The 17,143-nt window shown below is 44.6% G+C and overlaps 1 protein-coding gene and 1 pseudogene across 5 annotated transcripts in view; both read left to right on the top strand.

Annotated features, from left to right (window-relative positions):
* Nucleotides 1-2,235, top strand: part of LOC112605339 — a 3,961-nt pseudogene extending 1,726 nt beyond the window's left edge. The window contains exons 2-3 of the transcript XR_003115392.1: nucleotides 295-340; nucleotides 1,405-2,235. The product of XR_003115392.1 is annotated as a peroxisomal targeting signal 1 receptor-like (transcript). The remainder of the gene's footprint in view (nucleotides 1-294; nucleotides 341-1,404) is intronic.
* A 12,102-nt stretch (nucleotides 2,236-14,337) lies between these two features.
* Nucleotides 14,338-17,143, top strand: part of ZNF124 (zinc finger protein 124) — a 24,659-nt gene continuing 21,853 nt past the window's right edge. For 3 of the 4 annotated variants that reach the window (XM_025355083.1, XM_025355067.1, XM_025355077.1), the window contains exon 1: nucleotides 14,338-14,506. In XM_025355083.1, the coding sequence (XP_025210868.1) occupies nucleotides 14,477-14,506 (30 nt within the window). In that variant the 5' untranslated portion in view covers nucleotides 14,338-14,476. The remainder of the gene's footprint in view (nucleotides 14,507-17,143) is intronic. The other variant, XM_025355074.1, reaches the window with a different exon arrangement.

Here is a 17,143-nt window from a genome sequence, read left to right as displayed (position 1 = left end):
TTTTTTTTTTTTGAGACGGAGTCTCGCGCTGTGTCACCCAGGCTGGAGTGCAGTGGCGCGATCTCGGCTCACTGCAAGCTCCGCCTCCCAGGTTCAGGCCATTCTCCTGCCTCAGCCTCCGAGTAGCTGGGACTACAGGCGCCCGCCACCACGCCCGGCTAGTTTTTTGTATTTTTAGTAGAGACGGGGTTTCACCATGTTAGCCAGGATGGTCTCGATCTCCTGACCTCGTGATCCGCCCGCCTCGGCCTCCCAAAGTGCTGGGATTACAGGCTTGAGCCACCGCGCCCGGCCTCACCCTTAGCCTTTCAAAGAAGGGCTGCAGTGACTTCAGGAGCGGGCCCTGTTGTGGGAAGTCAGGGACCCCAAACGGAGGGACCGGCTGAAGCCACGGCAGAAGAACATAAATTGTGAAGATTTCATGAGCATTTATTAGTTTCCCAAATTAATACTTTTATAATCTTTTATGCCTGTCTTTACTGTAATCTCTGAACATAAGTTGTGAAGATTTCATGGATATTTATCACTTCCCCAATCAATATTCTTGTGATTTCCTATGCCTGTCTTTACTTCAGTCTCTTAATCCCGTCATCTTCATAAGCTGAGGATGTATGTCGCCTCAGGACCCTGTGATGATTGCATTAACTGCACAAATTGTTTAAACAATAGGAAATCTGGGCACCTTGAAAAAAGAACAGGATAACAGCAATCAATGTTCAGGAAACAAGGGAGATAACCATTAGGTCAGGCTGCCTGAGAGCTGGGCAGAACAGAGCCATATTTCTCTTCTTTCAAAAGCAAATAGAAATATCGCTGAATTCTTTTTCTCAGCAAGGAACAGCCCTGAGAAAGAGAATATGTTCCTAGGGGGAGGTCTCTAAAATTGTCGCTCTGAGAACGTCTGTCTTTTATGGTTGCAGATAAGGGATGAAATAAGCCCGGGTCTCCCATAGCGCTCCCAGGCCTATTAGGATGAGGAAATTCTCACCTAATAAATTTTGGTCAGACCAGTTGTCTGCTCTCAAACCCTGTCTCCTGATAAGATGTTATCAATGATAATGCATGCCCGAAACTTCATTAGCAATTTTAATTTCGCCTGGTCCTGTGATCTCACCCTGCCTCCATTTGCCTTGTAGTATTTTATTACCTCGTGAAGCATGTGATCTCCATGACTCACACCCTATTCGTATACTGCCTCCCCTTTTGAAAATGACTAATAAAAACTTGCTGGTTTTGTGATTTGGGGGGCATCATGGAACCTGCCAACATGTGATGCCTGCCCTGGACACCCAGCTTTAAAATTTCTCTCTTTTGTACTCTCACTTTATTTCTCAGACTGGCCGACACTTAGGGAAAATAGAAAAGTACTCATGTTGAATTATCAGGGACAGGTTCCCCCGATAGTCCCTGCCAAATGCTGTGCTGCTTTTTGAGGCAGCTATGCAGCAGAATCCTAAGAATATGGAAGCTTGGCAGTACCTGGGTACCACCCAGGCAGAGAATGAACAAGAACTGTGAGCCATCAGAGCATTGCAGAGGTGTCTGGAGCTAAAGCCAGATAACCAACAGCACTGATGGCGCTGGCTGCAAGTTTTACCAATGAGCCCCTGCAGCAGCAGGCCTGTGAAACCCTGCTACACACCAGCCTGTGCCTATCTGGTGACACCTGCTGAAGAAGGGGCTGGTGGGGCAGGACTGGGCGCCAGCAAGCATATCTTGGGATCTCTGTTTCTGACTCCCTGTTTCTTGAAATGAAGGAGCTCTTCCTAGCAACTGTGCAACTGGACCCTATATCCATTGACCCCAATGTGCAGTGTGGCTTGCAGGTCCTTTTCAACCTGAGTGGAGAGCATGACAAGGCCATGAACTGCTTCACAGCTACCCTCAGTGTTCGTCCCAATGACTATTTGCTATGGAATGGAAACCAGAGTGAAGAAGCAGTAACTGCATACCGCCAGGCCCTTGAGCTCCAGCCTGGCTGTATCCAGTCCCACTGTAACCTGGGCATCGGCTGCATCAACCTGGGGCTCACTGGCAGGCTGCAGAGCACTTTCTGGAGGCCCTGAACATGTGGAAGAAAAGCCAGAGCCCTCAGGGTGAAGGAGGTGCCATGTCAGAGAACACTTGGAGCACCCTGCGTTTCGCATTCTGTGTTAGGGCCAGAGCGACGCCTGTGGGGTGGCTGATGCCTGGGATCTGTCCACCCTCCTAACCATGTTTGGCCTGCCCCAGTGACAGTGGGATGGGCTGCCCTGTGAGTGTCTGCCTAGACAGTTCCCCCCTCTGGATGTGATGTGAGTCCCTCTCCCCAAATGCACCTACCAAGCGGGTGGGCTGATGACCGTAAGTGGTAAGGCCTTTCAGAAGCTGCCTCCACATAGGGCTGGGTAGTCTGTGTTCTAGTTCCTACATAATCATAGGAAAACACAGCTTGTTTTCTCTGCGTCCCCTCATAATTGAAGGGCTGTACATCCAGCTACAGAGCTCTCTGCTCATCATTCTTGAGGATGCTTTTTGGGTAGGACCCAATGATCTAGGCTAACTGTTGTCATCAGCTGCCATTTCTGATAGGGTCTACTGCATTTGTCATGTCTCTCCTTTCCCCACTGTTACTGGGAATTGGTAATAGTTCAGTGTAAGTAGGAGCTTCATCTGCTGTGGCCTCTAATGATGACTGTCTGGGATCAGGTGTTAGGAGTTGGCCTGTCAGATGGAATTGTTTATTTGGCTCTGCAGAGCTGAGTTTTGGTAGGGGTGCTCATAGTTCTGTCATTCTTGGACCTCTCCTGGCTGAGCTCCGATTCCCTGTGAGTACGATGCAGAAATGCTGTGTCGTCATCCCAGCAGTCCTCAGGAGCTGCCAGGGCCAACTGTTACAGAGTGTCTGGGTGTGGGGTGGGAGGAAGGTTCACTTGTGACATGAGGCTGGGTGGGAGTGGGGAGGGACTAGATCAGATGATATCAAGAGCTCTGTTCTGGGGCCTTGGTGGGAGAACAGAGCAAGTGGGAAGGGGGTGTGATGAATGCAGCAATCCCTCCTCCTCTTAGAAGTACCTGTGAATAGGAATTGGGCTAACTCTTCTACTAGGTTGGGTCAGAGATTGCAATCTTGCCAAATTTCTAGCAAAGAGCAGGTTCAGTGTTACCATAAGCCTTTGCTGTACCTCTTGAAATGTTTCTAGGGGAAAGCATTGGAAAGTCCCCTTCCCCCATATTGTCTTCAGAAGGTGAAAATTGAGGGAAGATGAGGGAGCAGCTTGGATTCTTCTCAATTGTCCCCCGCATGGGGAGATACACTAACCCCCAGAAATGACTGCTAAGCCTCTTGCCTTGTCTTTAGTGGCTAATGATCAGACATATATATATATGTATATTTTAACTACCATGATCCCAAGATTCCTTTCTGAAATTTATTTTTCTTCGTAAGAATATGTGTAAATGATTTACAAATAAGACTAAAATATTTGTTTAAAAAGAAGAAAAAGAAAGAAAGACACAGAAAGAAAGAAAGAAAGAAAGAAAGAAAGAAAGAAAGAAAGAAAGAGAAAGAAAGAAGAAAGAAAGAAAGAAAGAAAGAAAGAAAGAAAGAAAGAAAGAAAGAAAGAAAGAAGGAAAGAAAGAGAAAAGAAAGGAAAGAAAGAAAAGAAAGAAAGCAAGCAGCCAGGCATGGTGGCTCATGCCTGTAATCCTAGCACTTTGGGAGGCCAAGGCAGGCGGATCATGAGGTCAGGAGTTCAAGACCAGCCTGGACAACATAGTGAAACCCTGTCTCTACTAAAAATACGAAAAATTAGCCGGGTGTGGTGGTGGGCGCCTGCAATCCCAGCTACTACAGAGGCTGAGGCAGGAGAATCACTTGAACCTGTGAGGCAGAGGTTGCAGTGAGCCAAGATTGCACCACTGCACTCCAGCCCAGGTGACACTCCAAGACTCCATCTCCAAAAAAGAAAAGGTAAAACAAATACATATATCTATGAAGACTAGAATGCTAGAATGAGAAGGAGTAGGACAAATTTCTTTTTTTATGGGATATATTAAAATAATTTGAATAATGCCTTTAAGAGTTGGTGGTTTGTAAGTTTCTACACTGAAAACCTGACATAAATCCTTGAATTCAGAAATGCAGTGTGTCAAAAAGTGAAAAAAAAAATTACTTAAAAGAAATAAGCTGGATAACACCAAAGAGAAGAAAAATACTAAAAATCAGTGTAATGATGAGAGCAAAATTCCTACAGCTTTTATAAATCTCAAAGCATAAATAGGAATAGTGCTAAGAGAAATTATTTATTAAAGCTAGAAGTAGATACTAGGCTAAAATACCTTTAACAAAAAAGGGTAAATTAAAATATATTTTTAAAACCCTGAGTGATTTGTTTACCAATAGGAGCTTTTTAAAAGTGTACTTCAAGAAGAAAAAATAATGTTTTGTGTATAAGATTCAAAATGAAAGTGTGGCCAGACTCGGTGGCTCACACTTGTAATCCCAGCACTTTGGGAGGCTGAGGCGGGTGGATCACGAGGTCGAGATCAAGACCAGCCTGACCAACATGGTGAAACCCGTCTCTACTAAAAATACAAAAATTAGCCACACGTGGTGGTACGTGCTTTTAATTCCAGCTACTCAGGAGGCTGAGGCAGGAGAATCGCTTGAACCCAGGAGGCGGAGGTTGCAGTGAGTGGAGATCACGCCACTGCACTCCAGCCTGGGCAACAGAGCGAGACTCCATCTCAAAAAAAAAAAAAAAAGAAAAAGAAAGCGTAAGAGACTTGTTTTGGAAATATCAAGCCCTGATGGACATTGAACTAAAGAAATTAGACTTTGGCAGCATCAAGTAAACTATTTAAATATAATGCAATTGCTATTTAATTGATTGCATTTAAGTCAGTTAACAAATCCTGTGCTATTTGCATAGTTTAACTGGTGGCAGAAAAATCTATTTCTCTTCAGAAGATTTTTGTCCCAGTACAACCTTGTTAAAAATGGGTGGGGCACTTTGATAGAAATATTTTTTAGAATATTGATGATTCTTCTGTCAGGACTGATTTGTACCAAAAGACAGACAGTGGCACAGAGAGTGACCAGAGGCATCTGGACATCCTGGATGACTGGGCCATGAACCCATCATGTGCTTAAGGAGGATGAAGTAATAATGTCCACTGAGGACATGACCACAGAGCAACTCACCAGAAGACACAGGCTGGTCTGCATGGCCCTTTTCTCTGGGGAGGCTCTTGGGGAACGGCTGGTGTTGCAAAGGCTCCGGTATCACCTCTCATGCCTGAACAAGAGAATGACCACGTACATACTGGAGAGCAGCATGATTCCTACAAAGAAAATATTCTGAAACAATATTAGAATAACAAACAGTCCCCTGAGAATGGAGCTCATTGGAGAAAGTGAGCAGAAGTCACTGACACTCCGTAAATTGAATTGGTCTGGGTCACACTGAAACAAGCTACAGTGCAGATGGTCATGCTACGACTGGAAGATAATTTATGTTTTTGTTTAAGTCTCACCTACCACAAGATGCTAGGGCTGACGGTGATGGCCTGGAGCCTGCTCAGGAGGCAGGTGGTGGTGACGGCCAGACCCCTCATCACCTTGTTCATGTAGAATAGTGCTTGACATTTGAGGTCCTCCCAAAAATTCAGTGACTCAAACACTGTCTAAAGAGAAAAAAATCCACTACAGTGGGGTGCGTCATTGAGTGAACAAAAGTCAAGTGACAGGTGATCAGGTCTGTGTGCTTTGGCTTGTGATCCAGGAGTGTGAAGATGAAGAAGAAAAGGAGAAAGGTGTTGACTGGGACTGCAACGTCAGCTTGAAAATAACGTGTTCTTAATAATGAACTTTATGTATTTTTCATGTTTTACTTTTTTTTTTTTTTTTCAAGACAGGGTCTTGGTCTGTCACCCTGGCTGAAGTGCAGTGGTACAATAATAACTCATTGCATTCTGGGCCCCCTGGGCTCAAATGGCCGCCTGCCTCCATCTCCCAAACAGCTAGGATTCCAGGTGAAGCTAATCGTAGTGGTGTTGGAGTCTCGCTATGCTGCCAGGCTTGTCTTGAGCTCTTGGCCTAAAGTGATTCTCCTACCTGGGTCCCCCAAAGCCCTAGAATTACAGGTGTGAGCTACTTCACTTGGCCAGAAATTGGCTTTGTACATCAGAAAAATCCCAAAAGATCTCACATCATCATTGTTAATTCTGCATTAGTGAAAATTATCACAAATCACTTTTATTGTTTTACCCTCTTAATCTTGATAAGCCCTATCGCATATAAATTATTGATAATCCAGCCTCTGCATCATTTTCTACACCAATTAGTATGTGAAATACCAACACATTTCTTATAAGATGCATACTATCTATCTATCTATTCCTGGGTATAGTTACCCATGGTACCTGGGCATCCCTCTTTAGAAATTGTATCTTTTTTTTTTTTTGAGATGGAGTCTCGCTCTGTCGCCCAGGCTGGAGTGCAGTGGCCGGATCTCAGCTCACTGCAAGCTCCACCTCCCGGGTTTATGCCATTCTCCTGCCTCAGCCAGGAGTAGCTGGACTATAGGCGCTATAGTAGCTGGGACTATAGGTGCCCGCCACCTCGCCCGGCTAGTTTTTTTTTTTTTGTAGTTTTTAGTAGAGACAGGGTTTCACCGTGTTAGCCAGGATGGTCTTGATCTCCTGACCTTGTGATCTGCCCGTCCTGGCCTCCCAAAGTGCTGGGATTACAGGCATGAGCCACCGCGCCCGGCCTAGAAATTGTATCTTTGTTCTGCATTCTCATTTTATATTTATCACATTGATGCTACAAATAAAAAAAAGACCCAATCATATGTGCACAGTGCAACTGAATAAAATTTATGCTAATAGGAAAAGAATCACCAAAACAATTGAAAAAATAATATCTAGTTGTCTTTCTGACATGCTGACCTTTCAATGCTTTTAATTCTTTGTCTCTCCCATTTTGAACCTTTGTGATTAGACGTTTGAACCTACCATAGTAATTCGGGATAGTATCCTTATTTTTCACCAATAAATTAGCAATTTTGATCCCATGTGCAGCTTCTCATACCCATTGCCATGAAGTGTATATTTGCTGTATCTGAGAATTAGAACATAGACACCTTTGGAGGGCATTACTGTGCTTACCAAACCCTATTAGCTGTATCACATAAAAATGGCTCTGGCTCTCTTACAGTTTAGTTTCCATCTCAAAAATAAATTATCTACGTCTCAACAGAGGATCCCCAATGTCCAGCTGTGAATTGTCAAGAGAATAACAGTAGTTGCAATCACTTTATGACAACCATAAAGTTGCATCAAAATGATCAAATGTTGATCCTTTTCTTGAGATTCCACTCAATAGAGAGATCCCCTCTTTTGCTTTGAAAACACTTATTTCTCCAATAATAAAGGTAATTTCCCTCTAGTTTTGTTAGGATACCCATAATATCAGAACACCTGGCATAATTTCACTGAGCAATTTTGAAATTACTCTCTAACGTTATTGGCCAAGATGCAGGCATAATTGTTTTATCAAATTAATCTAGTGATTAGAACAAGTCAACTTACTGACACAAAAAATTAGAAAACCATTCCACACCACTCAGTTTTTTTCTGAGATGACAGCTGTCAAAATTGTATTTTAAAGGTCACTTATCACAGTACCATCCCATGTATATATGGAGCAATAGATGAGAGATTAGATGTAGATATCTCAATGCAGAAATGGTGACAATTAGTATTTTCGCCTCTTACTCAGAAATTAATGGTTAAGGTAGAAAAATTCTCTAAAACAACCTCATATGTATGAGCTAATCATTTCAACCTCATATGTTGAAATGATTGTTAATAATTCTTCAAAATCTTAGTAAAGGAACACACTTCCAGAACCAAACAACGGACAGTTCCATGAACATGCACCTTTACCCTCAGCACAACTTGGTTTTACTGTCATGATAAAACCAGGAAAAGAGCCAGGATATCATTGATTTAAAGGCTTAATGGTCTTTCTTTGGAGGAGTATAGCTCCAGTAAAAGAATACTTGGACTTGGACTATTAATATATGTGCAATTATTTATAAACTACATGTCCACATAATTTCGTTAATAAAACACATGTAAGCCATATAACAAAAAGAGATAAAATAGGAAATCGATGTTTTATTCTCTTACCCTAAGATATATTTAGCTCACCCCACGTATTTCACACCCTTCTCTCTACAAATAACCATCACATGCTGAAAAATACTTTATCTGCTGAATCGCCAGATGGAGTCCCTCCAACAAGTCTCTTGAGGTCATTGGTGTTGAGACTACACAAGAAAGGATCACAATACTGTGGATTAGAATTGACAGCTAAAGTGTATTTATTTTCATTATTTCTTTTGGAAATTTATCTCTCAGAATCTAACTGCTGATCATTGTCAAAGACATGTGTGTGCACCCAAAAGTCATTTGTCATTTATTTAAATTTTAAAGTTCATTTTCTGTCCTATTTTTTACTTGATGAATCTGGCAACTTCACTACAAATCCCAGGATTTGCAATAATATGGTACTGACCTGGGAGAAACAATATAGAAGAACATAAGCAGAGAGCGTATCTCTAGGTGGATCACAGTGCAAAGGACCATTGGGTCTTACATGATACGTTGAAAACTGATCAATTTAATGCACATCTCAGCCCTCCCTATGGGAAGTGACAGCCATGGGTGGCTGGGGCTGAGGGTGAAGCTCCCAAGCCCTCTCAGGAAACAGATAATGCAGATCAAGTTCATCCTCATGTTGGCTTTCACCTCAGACTATTCGAAGTATTGTAAGTCCCAGGTATTTACGTAATTATGAATAATGATGGAAAAAGTTTACCATTAAATGAACAAGACACAAAAGACTGATGATAAAATCTGTGAGCTTAATCGACACATCTGAAGAAAAGAGGAGCGTACTAGAATGAAAAAGCCATTTACACAAATCCAGAAGCAATTTTACATGCAACTTTTACATGCAACTAATGTGTTCTTTGAAAAAAAAAGTTTGCTGAGAACTCTCTCCTCAACTCTATTACAATATATAATTTTTACTGTTATTTGTGATAGATGGTGTCATTTTATAAATGACTGTACAGTGATCATTGTGGTCATTTAAGAATATAATCTTTATGATAAAGTATCCCGTGTTTTGTTTTATTAATAAAAATGTCATTGTTATTACATGCAAGTAACAGCCAGCATTTTAAAACCTATGACTGGTCATTGATAACATAAAATGATTATAAGAATTTCACATTAAAAGTCAAAGAGGAGATGGCTAATGCATGCTGGGCTTAATACCTAGGTGGTGGGTTGATAGGTGCATGGGCCCAGACTCCCCTTTTCTCTGTGATTGGAGTGGATGCCAACAGTGAGGAGAAGCCAGACAGTGGGAGCAGCACTTCTGAGCCTGTGGGGGTGAGGGGGACCTCCCTGGGCCCTCCAGAGTTCAGAGATGCCTGGGTCTGCAGCCGTGGCGGCTGCGCCCAGGAGGGTGGGGCTCCTGCCTGCTGCAGCTACCAAGAGCACAGGGATGCCCAGCTCACCGATGGGTCAACCCCCAAGAACATTTATAATTTCTCTAGAATGGCATAACCCTTCTGAAAGCTGACAGGGACCTTGGGAATCTTCTTCCAGAGGGCCCTGGTCAGGGATGTTGGCCTAGCTGTGAGACAACCTCCTACCCTCCCTGTGCCTCCTGGGCCAAGATATGGAAACCTCACCACGATGCCCTGCCAGTGGCAACAGGCCAAGGACGGGGTCCGCTTGGGAGGCGCAAGCGGTTCTGGGGCTCCCAGGAGAATTTGGAACTTCCTGCAGACAGATGCCTCTTTTTCTTCACTTGTGGTCCAACTGATATACTGGATGGTGAGATAAACCGTACATTTTAATTTTTACGTATTTTTTTCATTATATGCAAAATGTATATTTAAACAATCAGACACTGGATTTGAAGGGAAAAGTATTTGAGGTTCATTCTTTTCTTTCAAATGTCATTTAGTCCTGTGTATGAACAGATTCGCCCTATGTGTAGCAACTATGTAGATAAAAGAGTTATGAAATTGTTTTTGGTTTTACAATGCTATATTAAAAACATTAAAATTCACCAATCAAACAATCTATGCAAGGGTATTATGTTTTTTTTGTTATTGTTGTTAAAGTCCTGAAATACACAGATAAGAGCCGAATGAGTAGCCACTGGTAGAGAAACAGTCTTCACAGGGCCAGTATTTTTCTGCCCCATCTCATCTGGCTGCTGATCAACACGTGTCGTTTCGTACAAACAAGCACACAAAAACAGCAATATGCTTGTGTGCCTACCCCAGATGCTTTATGTGCAATAACGGAATGAGGAAGGGGAAGATAAGAGAATGGAGAAAAGGATACTGTACCAGTCAGAACGTGGAGTCAGAACGTGGTGAAATCACATGGTGGTTTTCTACACGAGAATGTCTGCTGGAGCTGTAGGAAGAAGTTCTAGGGGAAGGAGCAGGTGTGTTCTTAGAAGACCCTCCTGTCTGCTGCTGGACACATCACCTGTTTATTTGTCCTCCATTTCCCGCTTTGCAGGTGTGTCAGTTTCACTGAGTAACCAGTCCTAAAATCCACATCTGATTTGCTTCATGGCCAAGCCCTGCCATTCGCCAGAGGCTTCCACCCCTTCATTCAGTGATGTGTGCTTCTTCCCCTTCAACTGCACCCCAGACCCATCCTAGCCTCCACCTTCAAATGCACAGAATTGTTGTTCTGTCTTGACTCAAACGTTTTTCCTGCCGCAGCAGAGCACTGAAAGTCTCTTAAGTTACAGCTTCACAACAGAGGTCCAAAGTCTGCACAGAACCAGCAAATCTGCAGCCGCAGGAGCAGCAGCATGATGAGGCAGCAGAGCTTTATTCCACGTTTTCATCACCGTTCCTACAACAGCAGTGGCAGCAGCAACAACGGCTACTACTGCTAATTGTGGTAAAAATACTTAGAATAATGATGCATCATAATAATTGTAGTTGTCGACACTTTTGGTTTATATATGATTATTTGTTATGTTCTACAATTTACTTTTAGTAATATACACATAACTTTTGTCATCAACATCAGGACCCTAAAACACCACACCTGGTGAATGAATGTCACCTATGGACCTAAGGCCTTCACCTGCTGGTGCAGGCCCTCTCACCACTCCATCTCCAGAGGATCTGGTCCACCTTCTGAGTCAATATAGTAGCCCTGACACTCACATGATCTATTTGAAGTCTTGGAAAACAACCTTCCCTTGTTAAAAATCAAAGGATGGGCCAGGTGCGGTGGCTCACGCCTGTAATCCCAGCACTTTGAGAGGCCGATGCAGGCTGATCACAAGGTCAGGAGATGGAGACCATCCTGGCTAACATGATGAAACCGCATCTCTACTAAAAATACAAAAAACTTAGCCAGGCGTGGTGGAGGCGCCTGTAGTCCCAGCTACTCGGGAGGCTGAGGCAGGAGAATGGCGTGAACCCGGGAAGCGGAGCTTGCAGTGAGACAAGATCGCACCACTGCACTCCAGCCTGGGCGACAGAGCAAGACTCTGTCTCAAAAAAAAAAAAAATCAAAGGATGGCTTCAAATTGTATTCAGCTGTTTTGTTAAATGGCAGCAGGAAGAAATTTTTCTCAGCAGGTCTATTTTTATGTCACTTGCTTTCAGAGTAAGAGGTTATTTCAGACACAGTGGTTTGATTTAGTCTTTGTTGAAAATAGCCTACAAACAACAAAAAGGGAGGAACAGAATTTGTGTTCATGTGGAGGGCATCATCTCTGCTTTTAAATAAAAAATATATATCGAACGTTGGTTTCCTAAATTAGGAAATCAACCATTTCCTCAAATTATTTCAAGTTATTCCAAGATGCTTCAGAAGCATTCTCTGGAGGCAACTGTTCCAAACGGTGAAGAGTACTAGATAGATCAGAATCTCACAGGATTCTTACTTCTATTGCAGAAGATTACTTTCCAGGACTTCAAAGGTTTAGAGAAGCTGCTTGATTTGTGTGGCTTACAGAGGTGCTTGGGCTTTGGAGTCAGGAAAAGTTAATCCTGAGGCCCAGCCCAGCCTCTTAGTAGCTGTGAGGCTTTGGACAAGTTCCTTGTCTTGGAAAGTTATATAAACCTCATCTGCAAGAAAAGGCATGATACTGATTGCAAAAATGACAGCAATTCTTCATCCCTTCCTGTATTTATGTCCTTTGTGATATGCTTTTATAGCTGCTTTCATTGAGAGGCAGAATCTGGTTCCCAAACCTTGAATCTCACTGGCCTGATTTGCCCTGGCCAATAGAAAGCTGTGAATATGACCGTGTGCCAGTTTGGGGCCGAGGCACAAAGCTCTTTTTTTTTTTTTTTTTTTTTTTTTTTTTGAGACGGAGTCTCGCTCTGTCGCCCAGGCTGGAGTGCAGTGGCCGCATCTCAGCTCACTGCAAGCTCCGCCTCCCGGGTTCACGCCATTCTCCTGCCTCAGCCTCCCGAGTAGCTGGGACTACAGGCGCCCGCCAACTCGCCCGGCTAGTTTTTTTGTATTTTTTTAGTAGAGACGGGGTTTCACTATGTTAGCCAGGATGGTCTCGATCTCCTGACCTCGTGATCCGCCCGTCTCGGCCTCCCAAAGTGCTGGGATTACAGGCTTGAGCCACCGCGCCCGGCCGGCACAAAGCTCTTGAATGCTTCTGCTTTTTATTTCAGAACCCTGTCATCTCCATGATAACAAGTCCCTGTTAGCCTGCTAGAGGATGAGATACTATAGGGGAGAAACCAAAGTGCCACAGTTGATAGGCAGCTCACCCTCAGAAGCAGCATTGCCTCGTCAAGCAGCAGCTGACCACACGTGCCTGAAAGGGCCCGGCTGAGACCAAAAGAATGGCTCACCTGAGCCCAGCCTAAAAGGTGGACCAGCTCAATCTAATAAGTTTTGGGGAGTTTTACTGTGAAGCAGTAGGTAATATGTACACCTAGCGCAGACAGGGTGCCAGGATTCAATGACATGTTGATGACAAGTTACGAGGCAAACACATGGCACCCTGTATGCACTGATTTCCTTTTCCCTTTATGTAAAGCTGGATCTCTGGTTAGACAGTGTTGAGCCATACAGAAGTGCATGCAGACATGCATGCATGTGATCAGTGCTTCAACTCACACACTTAAATTCCACACCACAGGAGGAAACAGAAAACCACAGCTTGCCCATTAGGGCCAAAGCCAAATTGCAAAATGAGAAGTTTGTCTTGAAGGTATTCCCTCCACATCTAAAGTCCTGAGGTTAAGGCTGTGGACAAATCTGAAGACATAGGTTTTCTTCTCCTGGGGCACCTCGTCTTTTTTTCACTGTCTTATCTATAGAAGAGGCTGGGCCCCTGGCAAGAGCAGGTGCGAAATAGTAGAATCCCTCTAGATACTTATTTATTGCAGCCTACTTCTCTCTTTGGGCACTGTCCCTGCCACCCTTGGGCCCGAGGAGAGATGTTAGCAGAAAGAGGGCGTTCCCTCACCTCTGGCAGAAAAGAGGGGTTCGGGCCCTTCACTGCCTGAGGTCAGGGGAGCCAGAGCCTTCAAAACTGCACTTCAGTGTGACAGTCACTGCCCACAGGGGTCTACTTAGCCCCTAGAATGTGGCTGGTCTGAATTGGTACGTGCTGGAAGTTTAAAACGCAGAGTGACTTTGAAAGATTTAGTACCAAAAAACAAAGAACGACTAAAAATCCTTCATTAATATTATATTGATTATATATTTAAATTATAATATTTTGTATATATTGAGTTAAAGTATTACAATCAATTTTACCTGTTTATTCCTCTTTTCTTTTGCTACTAGAAATTTTAAAATGACACCTGTGGCTCGCATGTGATTTCTATGGAAATTGCTGCTTTGGAGGATTGCTTCCCTTTTCAAAACTCGGGCTCCTCGGACTGCTTCCTCAGAAGACCAGAGGCCATGAAGGTTAGTAAGTCTGAAATGTTAAAAGAATTATTATTAGATTGTTTCCTATTTTAAATATCATATATATTATTCACAAACGAATGTAACCTTGTATACAAGGTTAAGTGTATATAAATGAATGTCCCCTAGGCAAGGCTGGGTCCCAGCCCCAGAGACGAAGCCCTCCCCGAAAAGTGCTGTTGCCAAAACGCTGCCTCATTCAGACACGCGTGGGAGCGTGTCACCTGTCACTCAGGGCCTCAGGGGGCGGGGCCTGAGACCCTACCCAATCAGGGGCACCGGGGCGGGGACTGCCTAATCAGGCGCTCCGCTAGAAAGCCCGAGGCGGCTTCCGGGTCTGCCCGGCCTTTGTCTCTCGTGTCCGCACGTGCGTGGCGCGGTCAGTAGCCGGCGCTTCTCCGTCGCTCCTGGGGGTTCAGGAGGCTGTGCCGCAGCCTGGGTCCTCCTGTGACCTGCGTGTACTGGGGGATTCGCAGGGAGGATGTCGGGACACCCCGGAAGCTGGGAAATGGTGAGTTGCGCCGCCGGGGGTCTGGAGAAGGAAAGGGGCTGTGGTGGCCCCCGGCCCCGGGCTCCCAGCGGTCGGCTCCCGAGGGAGGACCCGGGTCCCTGCTGGCGCGGCGCGGCCCTCGGTCCTTTCTGGAGCCCGGCGGGGCTGGGCGGGCAGCGGCACCCCGGGCTCCCGTCCCATCTCTGCATGGCGACTTCTGTCCTGCCCGAATCCGCTGCCTCTCCAGCCCCGCACCCGCAGCCCCGTTTCCCCGGGATCCTGCAGTGAGACCCGAGGGTCTTCAGGGGAGAGGCCCAGCGCGGGGTGCGAGCTCGCGCCTGCGAGGATCTGTGGCCACTGGCGTTTCCAGTCCCTCTTTAATCCTGTTGAAAATTAAACTGAGGTTTAATTAAAGCGTTGCAGAGTTTGAGCAGACAGCGATTCATGAGTAGGGGAGCACCCAGCCACGGTTTTTGGTTTGTGGGCCACCGGACGGTCTTGATGGAAAGGCTTTTCTAAAGTGTGTAAGGAAGCAAACCAAATTTATTTTTTCTTTTAATGATTGGGCGGGTTGGTGGGGAAGTCTCTCTATGTTGCCCAGGCTGGTCTTGAACTCCTGGTCTCAGCCTCCCAAAGTGCTGGGATTACCCTGCCCAGCCCAAAGCGACCCCAATGTAATAATTGATTGGTTGTAATTATGTAGTTCTGTTATTCGGATTATTTAGGTGGATGGTTCCCGGTTATGTAATCAGAGGTAAATTGATGATTTGGAGTTGGTTAAGTTTTGGTTCCCTTCAAGTGACTTACTTTACAACGAAGGCATGAAGTTCCTTTAGGTTTTCTCGGTGAGGAACTCAGGGCACCGTAGTCCCTTTAAGGGAGGAGACCACCCCTCATACTGTCTTATGCCCAGTTTCTGCCTCCAAAGAAAGAAGAAGTAAAAACTAAAAGGCAGAAATGAAATCCACAGGCAGACAGCCCGGGCGGCGTCCTGGGCCTGGTTAAAGATCGACCCCTGACCTAACCGGTTATGTTATCTACAGATTCCAGACATTGTATGGACAAGCGTTGTGAAAGTCCCTGTCCTGTTCTGTTCTGATTACCGGTGCATGCAGCCCCCAGTCACGTACCCCCTGCTTGCTCAATCGATTACGATCCTCTCACGCGGACCCCCTTAGAGTTGTAAGCCCTTAAAAGGGACAGGAATTGCTCACTTGGGGAGCTGGGTGAGTCTTGCCAAAGCTCCCGTCGGAATAAAGCCCTTACTTCTTTAACTGGGTGTCTGAGGGGTTTTGTCTGCAGCTTGTCCTGCTATAACTTCAGTCTAATTTCTTCCTATTTAATTATTTCCACAGGGGTACTGGTTTCCCCTGCATTTTCCAAATGTATGGCAAGCAGGGTCTCAAATCCATGACCGTATTCCCCAGCCTCTCTTCTAGAACTTGAGTAAAATTCTAAATTTCCAGTTTCTTCCTCATACTCTCAAACTCCAGCTTCCCCTCTGCAATTTACAACATTTTTAACTATTTGTTCTTTATTGTGCATTTGAACCAGATGCAGTCTTTTAATGGTTTATCATGTTTTCACTGAGCAGTGAGGAACTGTTTCTGAACATTTCACATGAAAACAGAGAATAATCACCTGATCTAGTCCACTAGAAAAAATTCTTTGTGCCTCTCCTCCTCTTGTCTTCCCTAGGCACACACACTTTACCAGAACGTCTTTGGATGGAGGTTTCCCTTTGGAACCTTCACGTGGCGATGTATCCTCAGCCACCGTCCTGTCTTTTCTGGGTCCTGGGTTCAAAAACTGTTTGAGGATGACCTAATGTGCCCACACTGGCCATGTCTCTTGGAGTGTCATAAATAGTGAATGTCAGCCGTTGGGTCCTCTTCTCCCAGAAGACAAGGTGAGGTTTAGGGGTAGAGCCTCTCAGAGGAACAGCTGGATGGCATGAATCCCCTGGAACTGAGAGGAGTCTCCTGGGATACTCTTCTATACTCTTCCTCTAAAAAGCTAATCCAGTGGGTCTTAGATTTTTTTTTCTCTCACCCCTGTTATCACTCCTTAGAGACAAAATGCTGGTCAGGCAATCAGATACTGGTATTAATGGAAGAAAGAATTTCTGCCCTCTGAATTCTCTCATACTTGTGAAGGGAGAACAGCTATTCCAAAGTGCAAGGAAACACCCTCCCCGCCCGCCACCCACCGCAGTGAGGCAGGAACCTAAAAAGCAAAATGCGTTTGGGGCACAGTGGGGACACAGCGCAGCTTGTTGCGGGAGGGTGGGCATTGAGTACTTCCCTGAGCANGTGGGGACACAGCGCAGCTTGTTGCGGGAGGGTGGGCATTGAGTACTTCCCTGAGCAGGATGGGGTGGGAGGATTCAGGTGATGAGATGGTCTGACTTGACCCTTGAGTCAGCCATGTCCGTGTCAGTCAGTACTGCTACTCCTTGTGTTTGTCACCTTGAAAATATTTGTTCACTTATTTTAACTTCAGTTTTTCACTGATTGAAAAATACATTTTATCAGTACAGCTTGAGAGATAAGAAAATATTTTCAAAAGGCCAAGAAAGAGGTGTATATCAGAAAAATATTAGATATCTAGTGATATATTTCATTTGTTAAAAATTCTTTTTTTTTTTTTTTTTTTTTG

The sequence above is a fragment of the Theropithecus gelada genome, chromosome 1 (genome assembly GCF_003255815.1).
Source record: "Theropithecus gelada isolate Dixy chromosome 1, Tgel_1.0, whole genome shotgun sequence".
NCBI classification, from domain to species: Eukaryota; Metazoa; Chordata; class Mammalia; order Primates; family Cercopithecidae; genus Theropithecus; species Theropithecus gelada.
Note: the sequence above shows the minus strand (reverse complement) of the source record. Positions and strands in the feature narration are given on the sequence as shown.